The sequence below is a fragment of the Dermacentor silvarum genome, chromosome 6 (genome assembly GCF_013339745.2).
Source record: "Dermacentor silvarum isolate Dsil-2018 chromosome 6, BIME_Dsil_1.4, whole genome shotgun sequence".
Classification (NCBI taxonomy): Eukaryota; Metazoa; Arthropoda; class Arachnida; order Ixodida; family Ixodidae; genus Dermacentor; species Dermacentor silvarum.
This window is the reverse complement of record NC_051159.1, coordinates 34568162-34594829: the sequence shown is the minus strand read 5'-3', so window position 1 is coordinate 34594829 and position 26668 is coordinate 34568162. Positions and strand designations below refer to the sequence as shown.

The 26668-nt window shown below is 44.6% G+C and overlaps 1 protein-coding gene across 1 annotated transcript; it reads right to left on the bottom strand.

The window, feature by feature from the left end:
- Positions 1-166: 166 nt before the first annotated feature.
- On the bottom strand, positions 167-26659 carry LOC119455406 (origin recognition complex subunit 4-like). Its single transcript, XM_037716810.2, has 12 exons — positions 26381-26659; positions 26206-26296; positions 25964-26039; positions 25746-25831; positions 25614-25662; positions 21829-21977; positions 14306-14479; positions 12427-12513; positions 8711-8819; positions 6833-6928; positions 5437-5498; positions 167-618 (listed from the first exon to the last, which is right to left on the bottom strand). Exons 1-12 carry the CDS (start codon positions 26530-26532, stop codon positions 433-435), a joined length of 1317 nt encoding a protein of 438 aa, XP_037572738.1. The 5' UTR covers positions 26533-26659; the 3' UTR covers positions 167-432.
- Between the last annotated feature and the right edge of the window lie 9 nt (positions 26660-26668).

The window sequence follows — 26668 nt, the reverse complement described above, 5'->3', positions numbered from 1 at the left end:
TTCCACATGCACTTCGGTGCATTTTTATTCATTTGAGACTTTCTTTCTCGTGATCCAGATTCCCTGTGGTTACCTGGTAGGCGTGTGCAGATGTAAATTTCCATTGATGAGTTTTACTGCAGCATACAGAGCTTTTAACAGACAACAGTCGCCTGCACATGCAGCCCATAGCACCAACTTGAGTCTTCATTCTTTTTATTTATGTACAAGGACCTTTTGTGAACAAGTGTGTCGAATGTGTGCAAACACATCGGGTTGAGCAGGGGGCAATAGCACTGAAGTTCTTCAGCATTCTTAAACGGTTGACAGAGGCTTCTGTGAGGCTGGGAACATCTTCTGGAACCACTGGCACAAAGGAATGGTCTCCTGCCCCATTAGGTAGGCCCGAGGTTGGTAATGTCACCACTTAATTGCATTGGTTCCAAGCTGCTGTTAGCTACCGACAACGGACACTGCCCAGTGGGCGAGCTCGGTTGGCAAGGACGACGACCTATGCACCACCTCGTGCACCTGCGAAGGGTCGACGAGCAGCTGCATGAGCCGGAATTCGTACTGCACGCTGGCGAGGCTCCGAGACACAGGCTGCACAAACTCCAATGCCTCCAACTGCTGGAATGCCTGGAAGGAGGTTGAGGAGAAGAGAATCAGGTGCTGTGCTTTTAAAAACAAGCACAACTTCTTTTGATTGAATAACTGATTGACTGAGTTCAAAGGGACACTAAAGAAAAACCACTAAATAAGTTAGGTCGGTAAAGTACTTTTTCAAAACAGCAGATCTTGAAATTGGGCTAAATGGTGAAGTTCAATCTTTTCTTGCACTTGACCAAGAACAAGAATGAACACAAACGTACAAGTCACTTGTTCAGTCTTGTGCTTTTGTGTTTGCCGTTATGCAAGTTGTTTCTTCACGCTAGTGCAAGAAAAGATGGCATGCTCTTTCAAAGCACTATTTTCATTAGTACAGCGGCGATAGGGTTGGGTATCAGAAGATAAAATGTAGGTCAAAGTTCCATTTCCCGAATTTCGAACCGGAACTCCAGCGCTGGTACATTAGTGCAATGTCACAGATTTCAACATATTTTTCTCATACTATTTGGGCCATAGTAGCTCTGTAAAAGTTCTTGAATGTTGCTAAACTTGCTTTGGCTTATTTAGAATACAAGTCCACCTTAACCTATAAAAAATTAACTAGGCCCAAGCAGACGCCATCGAATTTCATGTAAACATGGCAAGCTGCTGCAGGAACTTCAAGCCGACATTACCACCAGTTTTTTTTTTTTCTTCTTGTTTTCTGGCTTGTTAAGCCTCTAATCATGATCAGAGCTCAAATTATTGTTGTCTTCAGTGTCTATTTAATGTAACTCAATATTTCTTACGTGTAGCCAAACCTCGTGATTTTTTTTTTACATTTCTTTACAGAAGCATCACTTTAGAACACAAAGACTGTCTTGATATACAGCTACTAGCTTCAAGTTCCATAGCTCACACATTATTATGACACCATGTCGAAATGCCATCTTTCGTTCCATATTTCAACTTGTACTGTTCAGTATTGGCTATACAAATACCTTCAACAAAAGTGCTAAATGCTTGGGCTGGGATGTCTGCTTACATATGAGAATTCTCTGTATTTTGTTGCTGTTCTGATTGATGGGTTGATTTTTGAATGAGTGAATGACTGATGGTGTTTAACATGTCTAAGCAAGAGAGTAGAGAGTTGGCCAGTTCGTATGGATTAAATTGCAGCGAGCATTGCAACGCGCTAAAGGCCACTCCAAGTTTACATTTGTCAGCACACTGCACAAAGTAGCGATGCGTTCCGTCATTTGAGTGCACATCAGGCTAACAATGACAATAGAACCAGGGAGATTGCTGAAATTTAGCAAGGCTTGGGAGCGGGCTAGTTGGTAGTCCATGAGTAGATAGAGTAGAAGCGCGAAATTAACACAGATCGCTGAAACATTCTTTATTAACAAGAACTTCGATATACGTGTGAGTTGTACGTCCATACTGTCACGTTGTAGCGACGGTGAAGAACACAGTAGCAAAAACGTGAATCACGAAACTAATTTTTTATTGGGCGAACCTGTGCCCACAAATGCAAGTCACACTAGAAGCTCAATGATTGCGCGAGCACAGTCTGCCTGGCTGTTCTCAAATATTATCAAGATTAAATCTGATCTGCAGGTCAAGTGAGTCGGCTCTTATGCATGACTCGTCGAAGGTTCCAGTGTAACCGCTGGTGCCCTGCATGCCTTCCAGAAAGTACAACATAATTCGCATCGCACAGACAATCAAGTTACGCAAGGTTCAGTGACAACAGACAACGGAACAATCCATTGATAAAATTCGAGAAACTTCTGAGACATGCAGGCGCATCTTGCGCCTAGTGATAACGATTAACAATTTTTAGCCAGAGAAAAGCGGTTACTGAAGAAAGATAAATGAGTACACGTGTCAATATAGCTTTTTGTATTTGAAATCTCTCCTTGATGGCCGGAAACACACGTGATCTTTTTTTTCCACACTTAATTTCTTTTTCAGCTCCTTTCTTTTGGCTTTGCTGCTTTCCACACGTAACAATATTTATTTCTCATTCAAATTCAGTTACGTTTCCAGTTAAGCGCCAGCAGTGTCTAGATGTTCTGCGTCCGTTTGTTTGTGCTCCTTCACAACATCTTAAGGTAACACAGGAGCTGTAAGAGATGGCATGTGGAGAGCTCCTGATAATTTTTGTCCTTTTGGAGTTCTTAAATGTGAATCCAGAGCTCAGTGCACAAGGGTTCTTGTACTATGACCAAATCATAATGTGGCTGCTGCAGGTGAGAATGAAAGCTACGGAACCTCGTCTCATAAATCACTGTAATCTAAAAACAGCACATTGCCTGTCAGTATTTTGCCGTGCAATGTTTGCTGCTGCTTGTGCACTACCTCTATAGATAAATCATTTATAAAGTGCTTATGTATCCCTGAGGAGGTGGGTGCTCAAGGCATGTACTTAATTGTCATGTCCACAGGATTTTACAAATTTTAAAGTTCACAGGTTAAAATTAAAATTAAATTGTGGGGTTTTACGTGCCAAAATTATGAGGCACGCCATAGTAGGGAACTCCAGATTAATTTTGACCAGCTGGGTTTCTTTAACGTGCACCTAAATCGAAGTGCACAATCATTTTTGCATTTCACCCCCATAGAAATGTGGCCGCCGCAGCTGGGATTGCACAAGATCACAGGGTGGCAGGTAGGTTTAAAGGAACACTAAAGGCAATACTAAGTTGACGTGGACTGTTTAAATACCATTCCAGAAACGATGCAACGCTTTTTCCGTGCCAAGAAAATACCTAGTTTATACAAGAAAATTGCATCCAAAGGTTCCGAATACCTTTATCGCAATTTGAATCTCCCGCCACCCAACCGGGAAGTGGTGAAGTTGCTTTGCTGCCGTCGGTAAGTAAAACGGCCCCCGACAGACGGCGGAATAGCGGTACAGTTCTTTGCACAAAGCGCAAACGCGCGGCCATGGAGAAACCGAGCTATGACAGAGCGGAGGATTCGCCGCTGCAGCTGCTTTTGGTCGAGTGGCATGGACCGTTCGGGCATCATGCAACATCACATGGAAGTGGAATTCTCTGCTACTTGCAGTCCGTGCGAGTTTCGCGAGCCAGTAAAAGTAGCGCAGCACTGCTACTCAAACACGAAAGTGCCTGCAGTGCCGAGTCGAGCGAAAATGAAACCTTTCGACCACCTGTGTCATCGTCAACGGTATTGTCAATGAGTTCTTTTTTCTAGAAATGAAATAGAACTGGACAAGTATCATTTCCTTTCGTCATATAATGCAATACAGTGATGTTTTTATAAAGAGTGGTTGAGAACTAGTGACCAAATTTAATAAGGAGTGCCTTCGTCATCAGGCAAGTACTTGAACGTAATGGAGGAGTATCTAATAGTGTCCTGCATTTACCTCAATTTCTCGATTACTAAGGCTCTATTCGTGATAATACTGATGCCTTAGAGATTCTCGAGCACTAATTTATCACTTAAGCTTGACTTAATACGAGGGTTGTCCGTAAAATAAGGTTCCCAAGGAGCTGCAGTCGCAAGGAACACTGTTATGCGGGATCCGGCGACACTGCCGTGTAGCTTGGTTCCCAGTCCCCGCTCCGGCAAGGTGTCTGCGACGCTCAGTCTCGGCTTGGCAGCCGTTAGAGATGGAGCTCCCACTCGCTTCTCCCGTCAGGTGTGAATTACACTCTGTGATTTGTTTTTTGCGTGCAAAAAACACTGCGCCGGTGGACATTCATTCCCAACTGTGTGAAGTCTACGGAGAAAAGTGTATGAGCGTACAAGACGTGCGCAAATGGTATAGAGAATTCAAAGATGGACGTTCAGACGTCCATGACGAACAGCATTCTGGACGGCCATCGGTTTCGGACGAAACGATTGTGGAAGAAACAATGCTGAAAGATCGAAGGTGACGGTTCGGGAACTCTGCGAGATGATCCCTGATGTCAGCAAAACCTGCATTGACAAAATTTTGACAGACCATTTGGGGTATGCGAAGGTTTGTGCGAGGTGGGTCCCGAAAATGCTTAGGGAAGACCACAAACGGCAACGTGTTGAAGCAGCCTGCGAATTTCTTCAGGCATGCGAAACCGATGGCGAGAAATTCTCGGACTCTATTGTCACTGAGGACAAGACCTGGGTTCACTACACGACACCGGAAACGAAACAATACCGTCAGCGGAAACATCCAGAGTCGCCGAAGCCACGGAAGTTCAAATAAACACTGTGTGTGGGCAAAGTGATGGCGAGTGTCTTTTGGGACAGGAAGGGGTTATTGTTGTGCGAATTCATGCCTGCCGGTAGAGCAATCAATGCAGACCGCTACTCTGAGACGTTGAAGAACCTTCGTCGCACGATTCTAAAACAAGAGGAGAGGCATGCTCACGAAGGGAATGCGTTTCCATCAGGACAACGCTCGTCCGCACATCACCCATGTAACAAACGATCTCATCAACAAATATGGATAGGATACTGTCACACACCCGCCCTACAGCCCAGAGATAGCCCCAAGTGACTACCATCTTTTCCCTGAATTGAAGAAACACCTGTGGGACGCATTTCAGAACCGGAGAGGAGCTGAAAGAAGAGGTTTTAAGCTACCCTCACAGCCTGGTGGGAGAGTTCTAGTTCTACGATTCAGGCATAAAGAAGATGGTACACCGCATGTAAAAATGTTTTGATCTCAACGGCGATTATGTCGAAAAATAGGGGAAAGTCTAAGCTTTCCAAAAATGTATTATTCAATGCCAATAAACATGTTTTTCATTGTGAAAAATCATTGGGAGCCTTATTTTACGGACAACCCTCGTATTTGCCTTTAGTGTCCCTTTAACGCCTTCTCAAAAAGTACAATTGCAAAAGTCACAATAGTACCTTCATTACCACTGGCTTGCTTGTTTCCAGCGATGACTTTCCAGTTGCAAATTTGAAGAACTCTGCAATGGCAAAAAAAAAAAAAAAAATTCTATCGTTGTCAGGTCACCTTCTCATCCCCAGCTTCACCACCTCCACAGGGAAAAGAAAAACACAAGTTCAAACAAATGAACAGTCACTGGGGATTGAATCCATGCCCTTACGGCAATGTGTAGGTGGGATCTGGGTGAACCACTGAGGTAGGTATCATGCAACATTAGTGTTTCGTAGCTTGTGCGGGATTTTGTGGTGGCCTCTGTGCAGGCATTTCAGAAGACAAGTAATACTGTATCAGCCAAGGATGACATTGTGTGCATCGTCAAGAACCATGCTCGTACAGAACATTTGACTTAAAATTCTAAGACCATTCAAGGATTTCAACTTCATACAATGATAGGACGCAACACATCAAGGAAAAGAAATACAGGTGAAAGAAATACAGGTGTATTTCTTTTCCTTGATGTGTTGCGTCCTATCGTTGTATGAAGAATGTACCAACTAGCCCAACAACAAGTTTTATTAAGGATTTCAACGATGCCAAAGGTCAAAATTCAAGAAGGAGGTAAAGAACCTTATTTGTACACATAGTACGCTGAAAATTAGCGATATTTCTTGCAGCTGCTGAGTTAGACACATGCTTCAAGCTCTTCAGGTCGTTTTTTTACAGGTTTCCTTTCCCATTGCAATGATGTCAACCGCCTTCTGGAAGGATGATTAGTAGTGTCCTACTTCAGCCAAATTATGGCATGGTTGCTTGATCTGGCTTTGTCTAGATCCACAATGGCAACAGTGATTTAAACAAGCTTGTTCTTGGTGGCTGTGAAAATGCCACATTGCAATCATTTAGCGGCACTCTCAAATGTAATATCTGGGATTGCTTCACGATAGACAGTGTGCATGGCATAGCCCCTATGGCGAGTTTGTCATTTGGAATGTTTCAAAGTCAAACCCCAACTGCAGTTCATCAAGGAGGTTTAAGGGCCCTTGTATCTGTGTTTCCGAATTCAAGGGTTTTCAAGGATTTCAAGGTTGTGTATGAACCCTGCAAGAAGTTGTTTTCAATATGGCATCAATATTTAGGAGCAAGCGAATTAGATGGCTAGGGGTCCACTGTGACAACCTGCTGCTGTCTTAGTAAGTTCAGAGCCACAGAAATTGCTGAAGTTCGCTGAACGTTTAAAACTTTTTTTTTTCTTTTTCTGTGGGGCAAGAAAGCAGATTTATAAATTATGTTTCTTATGGTTTGTACTACACAGCCTTGTGCTGATAATTATTCCTTGTACAATTTTCTTCCTTCTTTCCATTGCAAGTGTAAAAGAAATGACTAATTTTTAATCACTGCAAAGTTATTTCTTACCTTTGTAAACCATCTCAAAGTTGAATGGCTCACCATCATAAATTTTCGTCAGGTGCACCATTGCAACAACCAGCGACAGCTCCAGCATAGACAACCCTGGAATACAATGCCACGGATGAAATACACATGTAATGAAGCAAATCTATGAAGCATTAAACACCGAGATTCAGCAACCTGTGCCAAGGGTACAATGCATCCCACACTCTCACCTGTACTTTGTCTCTGTAGTTCTGTACACCACTGCAGAAGCTACAGGCACCTCAAACTATCAGGAGGGCAAACATCTAAATGCATTCATTCGCACTTTACCCTCTCTCTCTTTGTTGCCCGTGCACGCATCTGCGTTTGCAGGCATTGCAGCCTTGTCCCTGTTGCACAGAACTACTAAGTACGAGTATGTACCATGTCAGATGACTGAATGACAAGCACCAGCATGACGCAATCTCGTGAATACAGATAGAGACTCTGTTGCAACATGTGCTTAAAGGGACATTAAAGAATGGTCAGCTAACCTGGATTGGTAAATTACATTTCCGGAATACCAGAAATGCCAGCTTGACCACGAGTCGAGTCTCGGTAAGTCAAAAAAGATGCAAACATGAAAGACGCGCTCGAAGTTCCTGTGCTAACTCGTCGTGGTGTCATAAGATATGGACAGTGTCTGCTAGGGACTGGTTAATAGCTTATCGATAAACAAGGATTACACTGCATTCAACGAAAACTAAAGACTCGAACCAGTCAGTTTGGAGAGCTTTTCATGAGACTAAACATAGCCCAACAAGCAAAAATATTTCGAAATTTGTATCATGCTACTAACATATACCAACACTGCAATTTAGGGCAAAAAATTTAGTGGGAAAGTTTGTTCTTCACTTCTCCATTAGTAACTAGCCTTCCTGAGCCAAATAAATGCGGAATTGAGTCTTCATAAAACACTTCAATGACTATACTATACTTAGTGTTATATTAAATGTGGTTTGCATGGTGTGATCGCCATCGCTGTTTCAACGTGAGAGCGTTAAGGGCCCTGTGTCGCAGAAAATCCGGCGTCGGTGGCGGAGAAAATCATCCATACAAACCAGACTGCGCAGGCCCTCTGTGTGGCGCAAAGCGTTAGTGAACAAAAATTGAATTTCCCAAAGTAAAATCCGTCAGAAAAATCGTAAAGTATGGCTTAACTACAACCTACAGACATGATAGCGTCAGATTGTAATTTGACTGTGCGAGAAAACATAATTCCATTACAAGGAAACTCAAACCCCTTTTCCAGCATTTCTGCCATACCAAAAGTGGTGCGCCCAGGTAGGTTACTTGCAAAAACACCATCCAGATGGCGCTTGCCTCCTCGGCAGCGGCGCGCGGAGGTGACGGTGGAGAAAAAGAAAGCTGCAGTTGCTGAGAAGCCTGACAAGCATTCAGGGATCTTTGAATGCTATCGCGTTCCACTCTTAAAGGCGAAGCTTAAGCGTCCTCCAATTTTTTTTTCTAGCTACCCAAACTGTGCTGCAGGTAGTCGGGCAGTGCATGCAGGCAAACACACACACACAGACGTGCGCATGGGACATTATGCTAATGTCGCGACTGCGACCGGAGCGTCCATATAATTGCCATTGCAATAAAAGAGAAGGAAGGGTTTAGAGAGGTAGCAAGGACGCTGGTCGCCAATAACTGCTCTCCAATACAAGGTGCATTCAAAAAGATTTTGCTGAAATGTCTTCCTAAGCTACTGCCCTTTAGGACCAGACATGCTCTAAATAATGCTAGGTTAACACGCTGTGCAAGACATATGCCATTCGCAGCTATTAAAACACACATTTCCTGCACCGAAAGTCGTAGAAAAGAGCAGAAGTCTTTCTTTGTGAGTGCGCGTCAATGTACCTTTCAGAAGGGCAACGTTGGGGTCTTCGAGTTGCTGCCTCTGAGACTCCAGAAGGTCGACAGCATCCAGCTTTGGATTCTCTTCAGACAGGCGCATAACAGGTGGCAGCTGTAAACACGTATGCAACAAAGCAAGACCACTTTAAATGCCTTAACTCTTATTGATACATACCAAACAAAAGACCTACCAGTAACCACAGAACACGGATACTTTTGGGCTAGGGGCAGCATGCCTTTTTTTTAATTAAAGCTTTAAAGTGGATGGCTTTACTTGTAGGAAGATGCATGAGACAGAGTTTGGACATCATGTTGAAAAAGTCCTTGTTCAAACTGAACAGTTTCTTATAGCATGGTGCAGAGGAAAGGTGAGAAACATAAATCTTTGTAATATGTTGTCCTAATGTAGTGTCACACACTCACAATTTTAATCAATATAAAATTTAGGATATTAGAGACCATGTGTAATTTCTTTCGCAACTAACTACAGATTTGGGCCTTCCTGTTTGCTTTGCATGCCTTGTTTGCAACTTACTCCAGTAAACCCAATTATAACAAGTCCGGGTCGAGCAGGTTATACACTGTATTGAACACACAAAACTAACTAAGCGATATTCATGCAAAATAAATCCCTCAGAACAAAGTCTACATTGGATATGTCGAACCTCGAGCGACAACAACCTGAACCATAAAACCACCTATACAGCGAAATCTCGATGATACGAATCTCACTGTGTCACGAAAAATATTCGTATTAGCCGAAATTCGTATCATCGAAACAATTAAAACTAGCTAAATTAAAAAGTCGGAGGTGAACTCACTCAGGCACGCGCACCTAAAAAGCATTTACAGTATAGATCACTTATAATGTAACTGTTTATAGCGCAGAACTAGCTACAATGCGGCCTCTTCCAACTCCCGTTTACCCTCCCATAGAACTCCATGTATATGCATATCGCTTACAGTGCAGCCGCGCGAGACGAAATACCGGTTATAATGCGGCTTCTGCTGGAAAATCTCGCCGACAAGGGCGGTACCGAGCACGCTTCTCAACGAGGTGGGCCCACCGACGGGAGAGGAGATCAACGAAGGTGATGCGGAGGAGACGCGGATCATGAGTCCAAGGGCGATAAAATTGTCACTGCATGCCGTATGTGCGAGTGAAAGCGCGCCTTCACGCACGGAGAGCGAACGCACAGCGGAGAGCGAACGCACAGCGGAGAGCGAACGCACAGCGGAGAGCGAACGCACAGCGGAGAGCAAACGCGACTTCCGTCACGGCCGGGCGCGCCAGTCGAGCCCGGCCCTGCTTCCGTCGTGCGAAAGGCCGGGGGGTATGGGAGGGAGGGGGGGGGGGGGGGAGCGACGCTGTGCTGCGGGGCACCAAATGCGTATCTTGCAACCGGGCGCAAGGGTTACTGGCGACGCAATCTCCCACCGAAAGGAGCAAAGCGGGAAGGCAGCGCAGGAGGGAGGGAAGGAGGGAGGGGGGGGGGGGGGGCGGCGGCTTCTACACTGCCAACAAATGCGTTCTTGTACTTTGCGCCTGTGCCGGCTGTCGGGGTTACCGCGCGCACTGTATCTTGAAAGCGATCTCCACACGGCTCTGACTTTTGTATGCGCTGTGCTTACGCCGCTCAGTTTCCCTTGAAGCGATAGACCGCACGAACCTTCGCTCACTGCGGCAGCCGCGCGAGAAAACCAAGAAAAGTGCCACCGCGTCAAACTCTTCGCGCCCAGTCGCGGCCTCCGCGCTGTCCGGCACCGCATCCACACCTCCGCACCTAAAGAGAAAGGGAGAAAGCGCGTGACTGCACGCTGTTCTTTTTCGCGGCCGTCGGTGGGGCGACGTTTATTCGTATCAACCGACGCGGGTCGAAAATCTATTCGTAACAACCGTTCTCTAGCACGTTCCAAAGTAATGGGGCTCAGCCGGGACCACAAAAAATTCGTATCATCCGGAAATTCGTACTAGCCGTGATCGTATCATCGAGATTCCACTGTAACAATACATTTGCTTTGCTTATGCTTTTCGAGTATTTTTACCACGTTACCAGATAGGCTTTGTATGGCGCATAATCGATAAAGAGCTACAGATCTTGCCAGGTTGCTGCATTAGTTGCACAGGCTTCTCCAAGAATCAGGTCATGATGGGGTGTTTTAGCACTGTGATGGGTAGCTTTGTTCTTGATGTATAATGAATTCATCATAAATGCTCACAACAGCTTGTTGTACATGTGTTATGATATATCGAAATACATGATATACTGAAGTATATTTAGTGCTTGAACCACTTCGCTATAACTGGGTCTGACTGTATACCGATTCAAAGCTTTAGTCATTATTTCTTTGTAAGTTTCTAGGGCACATAACTTCTTACTAGGTCCAGTTTTCAATTACTGCTTTATTTATGCACCTGCTGTGTGTGATTGCTTGTAACATGCTGATTTTTTTTTTTCTTAATCTATGGACCCCTCACAATTCTGAGAGAAGTTCTGGAGTCCTGTATTTGTAGTTAACCCTTTCAGTGTCACTGACCCCCCCCCCCCCTCCCCATATCTGTACGTTCTCCACTCTCTCCACTCAGATATGTACAGTAACACAAACTTCGCGAGCTCTGAAGTGGTTCCGCCATCAGTGGTGTATTTCTAGAAGAATATTTTTTTCCCCTCACTGGAATGGCTTAGCCCGAGTTTCCGCTAGCGGCTGTGGAACATACCCCTTTGCGGGCGTGATTGTGCCACGCAGAGTCAACAAATCCACAGGATTTGTTGACTCTGGCTTCTGGACTTTGTACACCACTGGATTCTACGTGGGCTCTGTATATTGGCGCAGCAGCGCAAGCCAACCACTCTTGTGTGTTTCTGCTATCTGTCGCTTGTGCACAGAAGTTCCCCTCGCCCCCTTTTTTTTTTTCGTCTCCCGCTGGCATCGCTACGGCGTGCCTCCTTTCCAATGACAAGGGCACTGCTTTTGTCGGTGTGCTTTCTCCAGGATGGCTCTGCTTTCTGTCGTATCTCTTTCATCCGTTACTCTCTGTTGCATCTCTTATTTGCTTTATCTGGTTGAGTTCGAATAAACGAAAAGCGCTCCTTCCTTGAGTGTGGCCATGTGATCGCTTTGAGACAGCTGCTCGCGCGGGGCCTTCACATTTTTATTGGAGCAGTGGCTCTTCCAACTCTGAATACAAGCCAAGCTCGGGCTCAGAAGATGACAGCTAGCCATCTAAGGAAGAGGCAACTTTGACCGTGTTGGATTCTGACCCTGACAGCGCCAAAGAGTACTAAGAACAATGACGTCTTTGAGTCCGCAGTGCATTTTATTCCTTTGTCAGATAGGAATGTGAGGACTATATCAATAGTGTGTTTGCCATTATACTTGTCATTTCTTTATCTTCTGCATAATTAAAAATAAACCCGTTTATTCGTTTTACATCCGAGAAGGAAACCCAGCACTGAGGGTGCGTCAAATCCGAGAAAACCCGACATTGAAAGCGTGATCATGATCAACAAAGATTTCATCAACAGACTAAAAAAAAAATGAAGCAAGAAAAATTCAGCATTCTGACGGCACACCCATAATGCAAGTGTTGATGCAGAGGTGGTTCTACATCTACTTTTGTGTATGTTTAAAGAACAATTTTTAAGAAGCAGGTTTCACTGAACTGGCATGACTGAAAGCATTATAGAAAGAAAGCAAATGATAAAAGCAAACCGTACCAACAAGTACTGCATAGCTCGAATGTCCTTGTTGGTCGAGTACAGCCGTTGCAAGGCTGTCCTCACAGCACTCTCTTGCGCGAAAGCCTGCACAAAAGACTAGCTTTCAGAAAAGAAAACACAAGGTGACAACTTGTTTGTTTGCTGACCCGCTGAACAAATATTGCAGATGACTATAAAAGGCATGCAAATGCCAAGGCAGAGATATTGCACCCCTTGGCATGCAACACCCTTTGCATTTGCATGCAAACATGTCCAAAAAGTGTTTTGTCGTTTTGCTGTGGCTAGCCACAACTCTGGTGCTAAAAATTTTACACAGCAGAGCAGACTCTGCTGTTGTGATGAATTTCAAATCACGAATAAGATGCTCCAGTTCTCTGATGAAAAGTGGTGATGACAGATGTATGCCCAAATGATGGCCTCCTAGATTATATCGCATTATGCGATGTGCAGACGACAGTGTGGTGCCACCCCCCCCATGCAAAGAAATATTTTCAAACGTCAACAGAGTATCATGAAGTTGCAAGTTTCCACTTGAAAAAGCCGAATGCCTCTGCATCACTTCTTAATATGTTGTACTGTCATGAGCATGCCAAGCCACGAGCGCTGTCACATAAAAAAAATGCTTTTGTTCTAAATGTGACAGGATTGCAATACACAGGTAGCACAAGAAGGCCGTGGCAATAATTTCTTACAGCTACAGGTCTACATAACGTGTCACAAAAAGCACATTTTTCCTTTGAAGTTGACGATACGTTCAAGTTAAGTTGGTTTGAATCCTAAACAAGTGTTCCTTAATAATTGATTGTACTGCATATCATAATACCAAGAATTCCAGAGATGACTAAGTGATTACCCGTAAAGAATAGACCTTTCATTTCATCATTGAAACATAACCTCCAGTATCTTTACAATGTCTGGTCAGTCCCTCCAATATTTATGTGCACCATTGGTCCACTGCGGCGGCACCACCTCCCTCCACATTTCAACCCCTTTGTTGCTAGAACACCGACAACTTTAGTTGAGCACTGGCACTGCTCCTCCACTCCCACATGACATGCGGCAAAGTAGAAAGTTGACGTTGCCCTAACCATACACATGAACTGTGACCAAAACCTGGGAAAGTGGTGTCACCTCTAACTGACCCGATTTTGGCTTTACTGAGCATGCAATGAAAAATACAGGAGGCTGTGATTGAACATAATAATCACTAATGAATTTACCAATTAACTAAACTTACTAATTGTATTTATCCCATTAGCCACAGAAGGCACATTCTAACTCAAGAACTTAAAGGGGCCATGACACGGTCATTTAACAACACTCAGTTTATCATTGTAACTGATAGTAGAGGGGCTAATGTGGTCGTACACACAAAAAATTGGCCTCTCAGTGCTCATACAAACTCAAAATTTCTATTTTATATCGCTGCCTCTAAGCCCCTCCCACTGACAGCAGCCTCCATTTTTGCATCGTGTAAAGTCGGGAAGTGCACGGAATGTGCTACGTCATCTGTTACGAAACAGTCCGAAACATTGGAAGTTCATGGTGATGTTTTGTGCAGCACACGGATGGCTTTAGGAAAAAATATACAGAGGAGAAACAAAACAGTGCTCTTTCTTCTCTGTACTACTTTTTCCTAAAGCAATTCGTGCGCTTTGCAAAAAAACGCCACAAACTAATTGATACCTTAAAAATAATGGCATTCTTGTGGCTACATCATTTAATTGGCGTTTACACAGTAAAAGGAACAACCTTACTTAAAAGTAATATCTGCATTTATTTTTTATAAGAACTACACAACATTGGGGCATGCCAAATTAGGAATGTCGCCATGACCATGCACGTATGCAACCAATGAAAGATTCCTTATTATCACCTTGACGGAGGCATTCCATTCTTCTCTCAGCTTCTTATTTGGAAAGTTGCCAGGCAAGGACAGGTGATCGATCATGATACCAAGGTACTCCTCAAAGCTGAAGTTAGGAAACAAGTGGAGCTGGCGATGCGAGAAGCGAGACTTCACTCTCTTCTCAAGAAGTTCGACAGCATCCTGAAAAGTTGCACACGTGGTTAGCTCATTAATATCCAGAGTTGAAACACACATTTGGCATGTTCAGGACAAACTACACAGACTGTATAGTCCATTGTACTTTGTATGGTGGACGGGCAGACCTTAAGACATATTCAATGCTACATAGCACTGCAGCTACCTACAGTATGCAAGTTACGAATATACATAAATTATGAATATACAGTGGACTCCACAAAGCTCAGTTAAACACAACTGCCGAAGTGGACGGACAGATAACTTGCCGTGAGTGGGAGATGAACCCACAACATTCACATGATGTGTGCTGCTCTGCCAATTGGGCTCTGCCAATTGGGCTATGTCAACAGCAGTCCCTTTGTCTATTTTATTTGGTATTTATGTAATGCATTTATATAACCGACCCTGGGTGTGTTTACTAGTGCCACTCACAGTCATGGTGGCAGGCATGGAAAATCTGTTCAACTGCAGCCTTTTAATGCCATATGTAGTGACAATCAAGCCAGAGAAGGCGTCGGTGAAGTTAATTGTTATGCTTAATCGAGATTTAGAAATAATCGGGCAAAAGGAAATTAAAGTGGAAGAAAGGATAATGTGCCACAGGTGGGGACCGAACCCACATCTTCGACATTACGTGTGCGGTGCCTTTACCAATTAAGATACCGCTGCATCATCTTCTCACCAACTTTCTTGATGATGATGTGTGGTGTTTTATGGCGCAAGGGCCAGTTATGGCCAAAAAGCGCCATGCCAGTGTTTGTGAGTGTGCAGTGGAGCGATGAATTCTGAGAAGTAGATGAAGTGTGGCTGTAAAGGGGCCTAAAAATAATCGCTGTAAAATGCGTAAAATATACATGCACTAAAATCATGGCAATGACCAATGAGGTGTACTATGAAATGAAGAATGCACTGACAAAGAATGACACGATATTTAAAATATTTAAGATGTAGTAGTTGGAAAGAAGCACTACTGCCTAAACAGAGCCCTTGAATCACAAGGGCCTGGAGGCATGTGCTTATACAAAACTACCATCACAGCGGCATCCTCTGGAGAGAGGATGCGCTATGAATTTGTTGGGCTTACAACATGCAGTACCACGTCATTTAAGAAAGCGAGGACTGCTTTAGTGCTAAACAGTGGTTCCTCACCAAGAAACATACTGGGATGCAGAGGGACATGATAGCGGTAAGCTAAAGGGAAATGTTTTTTTCTATCTGCTTCGGCATCCCGACACTCCAGGAGAACGTGGAGGACGGTTAGCCTCTTACCACATCTACCACAGGTTGGTGGTTCATCCCCGGTTAACAAAAAACTATGGGTGCCAAATGTATGACCTATTCTGAGACGACAGAATAGGACATCAGTTCGTCGTGTTTTCGTTACGGGGGGCCAGAAACCTAACTGTGGCTTAATCAAGTGAAGCTTATTATTTGTTTGTGCATCCCACAGACGTTGCCAATGGCTTCGCAATTTCTTACGGAAGAAATGTTTCAAATCTGTTGCAGAAACAGCAGCTGAAGGATTAGTAGCGTGCGATGTTATTGACGTAGCCATTCGGTCAGCTAGCACATTACCCTCAATGCTTCTATGGCCAGGCACCCAGCATATAATGATATGCTGGTTAGATACATATGCTCTACACAGTACGGAATAGAGCTCAATGAGTGTAGGATTTTTCTGTTTACAGGGTGACTTTAAAGCGTTTACGACACTTAGAGAGTCTGTAAATATGATTGATTTTTGAAGTTTAGATTTCCTTATATGCCTCACAGCTGACAATAAAGCATAGGCCTCAGCCGTAAAGATACTTGCTTCCGGGTGGAGTACACCGGATTCCGAGAAGGATGGGCCGACGGCTGCATACGACACCCCGTCACGTGACTTAGAAGCGTCTGTATAAAACTCTGTGCATGTGTACTTGGACTGGAGTTCAAGGAAATGCATTTTGATATGTGCCTCTGGTGCGTGCTTAGTGACCTCCACGAATGATGTGTCACACTCTATGAGCTGCCACTGCCACGGCGGTAACAGTTTCGCTGGAGCCATAAGACAGTGTTCAAGCAACGGAACACCCATTTCCTCACTAAGATTCCGCACACGCAAAGAGAACGGTTTTCTCGATGCCGGTCGATTTTGAAAGAGTGTGGCAGTGGTCATGTCGTTTATGGTTGAATAAGAGGGATGTTCAATGTTCGCGTGTACTCTAAGAAAATATGTAAAACTATTGTATGAACGCTGCAGATGAAGTGACCACTGATTCGACTCTACGTAGAGGCTGTGGATCGGACTTGTTCGGAAAGCACCGGTCGCGAGGCGGATGCCCAGATGGTGAACGGGGTCTAGAATTTTTAATGCACTTGGCGTTGCGGAATTATAAATTATAGCCCCGTAATCAAGGCGTGATCGGACAAGACTGTTGTACAAGTTCAGTAGGCATTTTCAGTTACTACCCCATGTTGCGCGCGACAAAATTTTTAAAAGGTTCATCGTCTTCAGACACCTTGCCTTCAAATATTTAAGGTGGGGGATAAAGGTGACCTTTGAGTCTAGAATTATTCCCAGGAATTTATGTTCACTGCTCACGGATAGTTCCTCTTGATTAATCGTGAGATTTGGCACTGGTGTCATGCCTCTTTTGTTTGAGAAAAGTATGCACGTACTTTTCTTTGCATTTATTTTAAATCCATTTACATCAGCCCATTTAGACAGTTTGTTTAATCCAAGCTGTACCTGCCGTTCGCAGATAGCAATGTTGCATGATTTGAAACCTATCTGTACATCATCGACATACACAGAATAAAACATGCTGCGTGGAATAACTGTATACAGGGAGTTCATTTTTACAATAAAGAGCGTGCAACTAAGCACACCCCCTTGTGGCACGCCAGCCTCCTGGGTGAATGTTCTAGATAAAACATTGCCCACTCTTACGCGAAACGTCCGGTTAGACAAGTAGCTTTCGACTGTGTTTAACATATTTCCACGGACCCCCATCGCGGAAAGATCTCGCAGAATCCCGAAGCGCCATGTCGTGTCGTACGCTTTCTCTAGATCTAGAAAGACCGAAAGTAAAAACTGTTTATGTATAAACGCATCTCTGATATTTGCCTCGATGCGAACAAGGTGGTCTATTGTTGACCTACCTTCTCGGAAGCCACACTGGAAGGGGTCTAGTATTTTGTCATTTTCTAGGAAACAGATTAGGCGCCGGTTTATCATTTTTTCATACAACTTGCACAGGCAGCTTGTTAGCGCTATTGGCCTGTAGCTGCTAGCTAAAGACGGGTCCTTGCCTTGTTTAAGAATCGGGATGACTATGGCTTCTTTCCACAAGGAAGGAATATATCCAGCCGCCCACATGGCATTAAAGAGAGAGAGGAGTGTTGTCAGTGTTTCGGGGTGTAAGTACCTAATCATTTCGTAGATGATACGGTCGCCACCTGGCGCTGAGTTGTTGCAACAAGCGAGAGATGCTTTAAGTTCGGCTAAGCTGAATGGTCGGTTGTAAGCCTCATTTGATGAACCTTTGCGATTAAGGGGCTGCCGCTCTTCGCGTTCTTTGAACTTCAGGAAAGATTGTGTATAGTGCGATTCACTCGATACATATTCGAAGTGTTTGCCTAGAGTATCCGCCTGGTCTTCCAGGCTATCACCTTGGCTATTTACTAAGGGTAGGGGATGTGACTCCCGACCTATTAATTTATTCACCCTATTCCAGACTTTCGTTTCATCTGTATACGAATTTATGCTGGAGATGTACTTTTCCCAGCTCTCTCTTTTAGCACGTCTGCGCGTTCTCCTGCCCTGCGATTTTGCTTGTTTAAAATTAATGAAGTTTTCGGCTGTTGGGGAGTTGCGAAACAATCCCCAGGCCTTGTTTTGCTTTTTACGTGCTTTTTGGCATTCCTCGTTCCACCAAGGCAGGCGACGCTTATTAGCTAGTCCATTAGTTTGTTGTATGCACCTTTCTGCAGCGTCAGTGATAAAACATGTTATATACGCCACAGCATCGTCTATGTTAAGAGACGCAATGTCATCCCGGCCTAAATATGTTATTTCTTTAAAAAGTTGCCAGTTAGCAGAGTTAACCTTCCATCGGGGAACATGTGGCGAGCAACCATCTTGTTTTGTTAAGCTTAGTATAATTGGAAAGTGGTCGCTCCCAAAGGGGTTCTTCAGAACGGACCACTGCAGGTACGGAATTAGTGTACTCGACACGATACTCAAATCTATGGAGGAGTATGAATTATGCGCCACGCTGTAGTACGTTGGCTCTTTCTTATTAAGTAAACATGCTCCCGAGGAAAAAAGGAAGTTTTCAATTAGGCGACCTCTTCCATCACAACGCGTGTCTCCCCACAAGGTGTTATGTGCATTGAAATCTCCGAGAACTATGTATGGCTCCGGAAGCTCATTTATGTAGTTTTGAAATTCCGTTTTATTAAGTGGATAGCTGGGAGGGATGTACATGGAACTAATAGTGATTAGCTTGTCAAACAACACCCCTCGGACAGCAACTGCCTCTAGGGGCGTACGAAGTTTTAATTCCCGGCAGGCAATACCTCTATCGACTACAATAGCCACACCACCGGAAGACACGACTGTGTCATCGCGGTCTTTACGAAAAATGGCGTATTGCCGGAGAAAGTTTGATTGTGTAGGTTTAAGGTGTGTCTCTTGAACACACAGCACCTTAGGATTAAACCTGTGTAGGATTTCTTTGACGTCATCGAGGTTGTGTAGGAGTCCTCTGACGTTCCATTGTATTATTTGTGTATTCATGTTGGAAGTGTTTTTTGTGCTGTGTGTTTAAAAAAGAGACTAATTTAACTTACAGAGCCCTTGTCGGGCCCTGTGATGCGGGCTTTTTCTTTTTTGGAGCGGTCGAGAGATTCTCGCCGCTCCTTTGGCGCTGGCTGCGCCGTCTGGCTGGAAGATGTGTCCATTGGCTCTTGCGGAGCGCTGGACACCCACTCTTGAGAGCGGTTTGTTCGCGGTGAAGGCCTCTTCTCGAGGGACAAGGCCTTGGAGGCCACTAGCCCGGAGGTTGATGGCCCCTTCTGCTGGGGTTGCGGAGCAGCGCTAGCTGCAGCCGCCGAGGGGGCGCTGGCAGCTCACTGTGTGTGAGCCGGACAGCCGCCGGAAGCCGCTGTGGCGCTGCCCCCTGACGCGCCACTTCGGCAAAGCTGGTTTTTGGCAGGTGCAATACCCGCCTGCGTGCCTCCTTGAAAGTTATGTTTTCTTTTACCTTAATTGTCACTATTTCCTTTTCTTTTTTCCAGGATGGGCACGACCGCGAGTATGCGGCGTGCTCCCCATCACAGTTCACACAGTGGAGAGAGTTTTCGCATGATTCAGAGAGATGCTCAGTGGCACTACATTTAGCACATGTCAGTCGGCCTTGGCAGTTCTGAGAGCTGTGGCCGAATCTTTGGCACTTGAAGCATCGGAGCGGGTTTGGCATGTATGGCCTGACACGTAGTTTGACGTATCCGGCCTCAATGGTCTCGGGTAGAACACTTGAACCAAACGTAAGAATTATGTGTTTTGTCTTTAGCTCCTTACCATCACGCCTCATCTTGATTCGTTTTACAGCCAAAACATTTTGTTCCTTAAATCCTTCCAGAAGTTCATCTTCAGTGAGCTCCAACATGTCGTCATCAGAAATAACACCGCGGGAGGTGTTCATGGTGCGGTGCGGGGTCACAGTCACAGGAAAATTTCCAAACGACACTAGATTCTGTAGTTTATCATGTTGTTTCTTATCGCGGAGTTCCAGAAGGAGATCACCGCTGGCCAACTTCGTCGCCTTGTAACCTGGTCCTATAGTCTCTGTCAGAGTCTTTGCAACAATAAAGGGTGAGATCACTCTCACGGACTTGTCAGTTTTCTCACTATGTACCACGTGGTATCGTGGAAAGTTCTCAATTTGTCGGCCAAAAAATTGGAATATTTCTTCGGTGCGCCCCCGTTTCGGGCGGCGATCAGCAAGTGCAGGAAAGGAGCTATCCATATATGTGGGATGAGTTTCGGCGGTGGCGCCAGCCACCCACCATGGAGCCCAACAAGGGGACGCTGCAGAGTCTGTAAGGGACAGGTCCTGCAAACGCCAACTGTACGCCACCACTATAACCAAATACATATACCCAAGGCAGGATATAATGCACAAGGTTAACCCTTGCTGCCCGCGAAGTCGGAAGTGAAAGGAAAATAAAGAGAGGACAGGAAAGAGTGAAAGTAAGAAAGACGAAGGTTGGAGGGAGAGAGAGACAGGAAAAGGCAACTACCGATTTCCCCCGGGTGGGTCAGTCCGGGGGTGCCGTCTACGTGAAGCCGAGGCCAAAGAGGTGTGTTGCCTCCGCCAGGGGGCCATAAAGGTCCAAACTCCCGGCTTCGGCTCAACCTCCAGGATCCCCTTTTCCCCGGACATGGCTAAGCCGCGCACGGTTAAGCGCGGGAGGGTCCAACCCCCATGTGCTCGGGTCCGTGGTGTCGCAACACACCAAACGCCTGCTTACGCAGACGCCCCTGCGGGGCTCACCAACTTTCTTGAGTGTGTAGGTATACAAGTATAGCACTAGGGGCATCAGTCAGTGCCACTCATGGCCAAGGTGACAGATGTAGGGCATCCTTTCAAATGCAGGCATCGCCTAACCATAAGCTCCCGAACTAAGCTCATGTAAGCTCACATTTAACCGTAGCTCAAGTACTACATGACACCTGCACTTAAAAAAATGTTCTACATCATCAGCTGTTCTAGCTTCATCATACGTCACTTCGTATGGTTGCGACTAATCAAAAGTTGGGCCCCTCAGATAGCCATTTTCCTCTATCTCATCACATAGCGAGGGCGTTGTATCTGGCAGTCTTGATGCTGTGAGTCAGCATACGAGGGTAATTTGGCCAGCTGCCTGCTCCTAGATCACATACTATATGTGACACCTGCAGTTGAAGAGGCGTACCATGTCCGCCGCCTTGGTCGTGAGTGTCGAGGGCTAATCTTGTACACACACACACACCGAAGAAAGTGGCTGGAGGGATGACGTCACTGTTTAGTAAAGCACGGCATGTGTAATGTGGGCTTGGTCCGAGTTATCTTTTCATCCTCTTTCATGTCCCTTGACTTGATTATTTCTATATTTCAATTAAACATAACAATTAACTTCCCCCATCTTTCTCTGGCTTCATTGTCTGTCACTTCGCATGGCTGTGACAAACAATACCTTTCAATACCAGGCATATTCAACACTTTCTTCAAAAGGTGCGCCAGTGGCATTTTAAGTGCTAGCTTCTAATTTATGGCTAATCTTACAGCCTGAAAGCAAGAAAAGAATGAAGAATGGTTACTTGCCAGCCGACAGGTAATGCCAATAACCAGAATCGGTGCTTGAGCCGATTGTGCTACATCAAACAAATTGTACAGCAGTGTCTGGTTCTTGTGGTAGCAAAACAAGTCGAACTCATCAACAACAAAAACAATCGTCTTGCTTTGCTGGTCCCCTAAAATAAGACACAAACCAGGGCAAATGTCGTATCAGTAGTATCAGTACACAAAATGGAAGCCTTTCATATATAGCAAAACCTCGGGCTGTATTCTCAAGCAAGCTAGGACATGCCAAAATGGTGTTAGGCACAAATATTTCAATATCACGTCCAACACAAGATGGATTTTATCGTTCCTATCTGCTGTATGGCTCAAAGTTCATGTACAATTCAAGGATTGCTAAACATCTGAAGTAAGCTTCACTTGCACATGTGTACTCATGACGGCAGTCAATTTCCCGTTGTTAAAAATTAAATTATGGGGTTTTACGTGCCAAAACCAGTTCTGATTATGAGGCACGCCGTAGTGGGGGACTCCGGAAATTTGGACCACCTGGGGTTCTTTAACGTGCACCTAAATCTAAGTACACGGGTGTTCTCGCATTTCGCCCCCATCGAAATGCGGCCGCCGTGGCCGGGATTCGATCCCGCGACCTCGTGCTCAGCAGCCCAACACCATAGCCACTGAGCAACCACGGCGGGTAATTTCCCGTTGTTTATTATCAGTAAATTTGACTTGCCAATATTTTTGACAGTGTTTCACAGTCACAAAAGGCCCTCATGCACTTGCAGAAAGGCTGTATAAAGGTAAATTAACTTTACTTAACACGCCCTTTACTTTGGCAAATCAGTTCTGCAGAATCCTGCAAGGTGGAGAAAGCGTCGTGAAATGGAAAATTGTCATCCACCCGAATATAGCATGAAGCTACAAAGGAAACTCGTACGGGTTTCTCAGAAAGACAGCTTCACAGTTGAGGAAAAACTTGCCCTGGTCTGGGATACGAACCCGGGACCAATGCCTTTCTGAGGCAGTCGCTCTACCATCTGAGCTGACCAGGAGGCTCATAGATTGCAACAAGAGGGCAAATTAATCGACAACTCGAAGCACAGAGACACTGTATGTGGCAAACTAGTTCTGGTTGATGCTTCCTCCACCTTGCAAAATTATAAACCTGACAATTAATTTTTTTCGATGTTGTCATGATGACAAAGTTGGATTCGAAGTTTGATACTGTAAGCAGTAGCATCACAGCAACCTAAAAAAGGCACTAATGGGCTTCTCGAAGGTAATGGGCTCAAAAGTGGTGTTAACGAAAGCAAACACATGCATATCTCTTATAAACAAAGCGAGACATTAGATTTAACGGGAGGGGCACACCATGTGCATGCCTTGTTTAAAGCCAGTGTAAGAAAAATTGCAAAGGACCACCAAATGAAGCTGGTTCCCCACATGCCTTTGAGTTATGCGTAAGGCTACCATAGCAACAAGTTGATCACAGAAACAATTCATAACAAGCCACAGGAACATGTCACTGCAGAAGCCAAGTGGCAAAACAGGGTCCCTGAAACAGTTTTTATTGTACGCCTAGACACAGAGGGTATCTCTCAAGAAATGCTTTTTCACTCACAAGAATCTTGTGTCAGTGCGCTGTAATAACACAGGTACAATTGGTTAAACATTGACCCCCCCCCTTCAAGCCGCAGCATGCCACGTCAAATTTGACACTGTACGGCCATAGCTATGTTCCACCTCCTTCATGCGGTGACACAAGTGTTGTCGAGTTACGGTTGATTTGAACCGAGTGTGTTCCTGCGTCTCTTTCCTACGCAGCCTGGGCTACACGAAGCAAAATTTAAAGACTAATTTTGTGCGGTGACACTACGCGCAATGTTCGCTAGTTTGTGCTACATGAAGCACAAAGAGACGGACGCCGCAGCATTTCGGCGAGTGTGTATGCAATATACAAACTATAAAGTAGCTGTTTCCGGTATTATTTTGGTTTGATAATCGCCTAACATGTAAATAACTCATAATACGTACGTTTACACGATTGTCTCTATATTAGACTCATATATAGAAACTTTATTTGGCAGGAAAATAAAGTATAGCGGTGGTCGGAGCCCCTCAGTCCAGGGCCCCACTGGCCTCTGCCGCCTGCCCGACCCGGCTAATTAAGGACTTTTGTCCTGCCAAGTCGGAACGGACGAGCTGTGCCTCCCACTGCTCCATTGAGATATTATTAGTTGACTCATAAGATTTCTTTGTAGCAGTCAGCGGAAAAAAATAAGCACTGCTGCTAACTTTTGTGAATGTGCTGAAATGGGCAATTTATAATGTTTCCTCTACTCTAGAATGAAAAAAGAAACAAAAACTATCCGAAAAAAAAAGTACATTGACATCGGGAATCAAATCCGCACTTTCTGTGTGGGAAGCGGAGACAGCACTGCCACACCAAAGTCTAGCTCAAGATGCCAGTTTTCGGACACATTTTGACCCGTTGTAGGGCACATTCAATTGCCTTTGCAATGCTTTTTTTTTTTTTCAGAGCACGGCTTGTTAGGATATTTTTCTGCTATAATTCTGGGCAAATTATATTAAAACTTGGCGTTTCTTTTCGAATCTGCGCATGATCACTGTCATGGCCAAGGAGGTAAGTTTTAACACTGACGTGCAGCTGGTCGCGTGTAGTCATTGCAGTTTACTCCCTGCTCACACCTGCAGTGCAAGACGAGCGTAATACAGCGCTGGTACCATTCATGTTCCTGTCACCAAAGAAGGCATCGTTGCATCCTAATTTCATATGAGAACCCCTCTGCATGCCATTGGCTGCCATTGCCAGAGCTGTAGCAGACGATCTGCATTCTCAGGCAGAATTGGGCCATTAGTTTGAGGGAACATCTACATTTATTGCATTTGGGTACTTATTTTTAAGGGTACACGAGCACGATGGAGGCAAAATGCCGCATTTTGATGGAGGCGAAATGCAAGAACGCCTGTGTGCTTGCATTGTAGTGCACGTTAAAGAACCCCTATGTGGTCAAAATTTATCAGGAGCCCTCCACTACGGCGTGCCTCATAATCAGAACTGGTTTTGGCACGTAAAACCCCAGAAATAATTTTTAAGGGTACACATATTACTATGCATATGTATGCTTTTAAAGATAAGCTTAAAGCAGTTGCATGTTTCAAACATTCCCAATGATGTAACATGGGAAGGGGCGGCTGAAAATGGCAGGGGAGCAGCAATGCTACGATTGGTAGAGATGCCCATTTTTAAAACCTTATAATAAATTAGATGCTTTACATGGAGCACTTAAATCCATCTCTCAATGATCAGAAGGACCTACTCTACTGACTCGGCACATTTGTACTGAATCGTCAAAATCGTTTCAGGGTCCCTTTGATACAGATGCAATTAGGGTACATTCAAATGTGCATTTATATATTTTTTTTTTCCGGCTACTGCCGAAAAACTGCAGGGATTTACACCAAACTGAATGCACTCCTGTTTGATATCAATATATTTTTTTCTTTATGAGTTGACTTACCAAATGGCTGTTACGAGTATTAGTGGCTACATACAAGATAACGAAATCATGTCGCAAGGACTTAATGCAGTAGCAGAAAATCACTTAATGCTGCTGCATTCACAGCATTTATGTTTTCGTGCCACAGTTCACTTATTACACAAATTAATTTGGCTGGCACTAGGCTCAGATGTGGCAATAATTGGCATTAAGATTAAGGTACGTCGCAGCTGGTAGTCGGATTAAAATAATACAGAAAAAAGATCAAGTTTCTACATGGCATACCTGACTTCAAGCATTCCAGCAGAAATGTAAGGTTCTCAGAGAAACTGCCCTGAAAGATGGTCGGTGAAATGTAACACAAAGTTTTATCACGACAAAGACACCATACACAAAATGCTTGATGGCAATACTCACAAACACTCTATCTCCAACAACATTCTCCAACTGCAATTGACGTGTAATATCTTTCAAAGCAATCTTGTCATCGGTGTGAGTGAAGCCTGCACAGGGCGCATATATGTGAATACATGTTAATTCGCAGTTGCTGGCGCTGCTTGCGGCCAGCTTGCATTGAACAGTGGCGATAAAAAAAAAAAAAAAAGAAAAAAAAAAGAAAATATGAAGTACCCTACCGTTCAACTTTACAAGAAGAAAGTTTGAAAGGATGTCCTTGTGCCGAGACACGCTGTCTAAAACGGCTAGAATCAGCTGAAAATAAACACGTCAACACGGTTGTAACGAAATACCATCAGAATAACAGAGGGACACAAAGCTTATCTCCCGTGCAGGTGGCTCGTTAAAGCTGCCCATTATACGTTTAACGGAGCAAAGCAAAGATTGACACGAAAGCTAAAGTGAATACATCAAAACACACCGATGTCTTCCCACATCCTCTGGGACCAACGACCAAAACGGAGTTGCTTTCGCCTAGCTTGACCGCTCTTGACAATAATTCTTCCAGAACACTGCAGGTGAAAACACAACAAGATAAACAATGAACACAGTTGTGATTACTGTGGTACTTAAGGCGCATAAAGTAATCAGCTCACTGCTTCTGCTCGCTGTAGGACTTCAACAGGTCGGGTTTTGCCTGCGTGTCGAGGTTTCTCAATAGACACTTTTTCACTTCACTGATCCATGTCGCAGTCCCAGCGTCACTCGACGAAACGCTTTTTCGGGCGGCATTGCGGCCTGACGTCATTTGTAAAGCTTCTACGAGTGTGAAAAACAGCGGAAAGCACTGGGAACCGGCAAAATTGATTAGCTCGTCCGCTGCTCGCAGCTCCCGCCACTTACTGGCTGGGCTAGACTTGGATTAGCAGCCAAGTGCATTTTGT

What these genes read in the sequence shown, in the direction of transcription:
- LOC119455406 (XM_037716810.2), bottom strand. Translation starts at nt 26,532, where the DNA reads ATGACGTCAGGCCGCAATGCCGCCCGAAAAAGCGTTTCGTCGAGTGAC. An exon ending in AATGGAATGCCTCCGTCAAG is followed by an intron (nt 12,514 to 14,305) that starts GTGATAATAAGG and finishes TCTTTTGTGCAG; the next exon opens with GCTTTCGCGCAAGAGAGTGC. An exon ending in CAACGTTGCCCTTCTGAAAG is followed by an intron (nt 6,929 to 8,710) that starts GTACATTGACGC and finishes ATTGTATTCCAG; the next exon opens with GGTTGTCTATGCTGGAGCTG.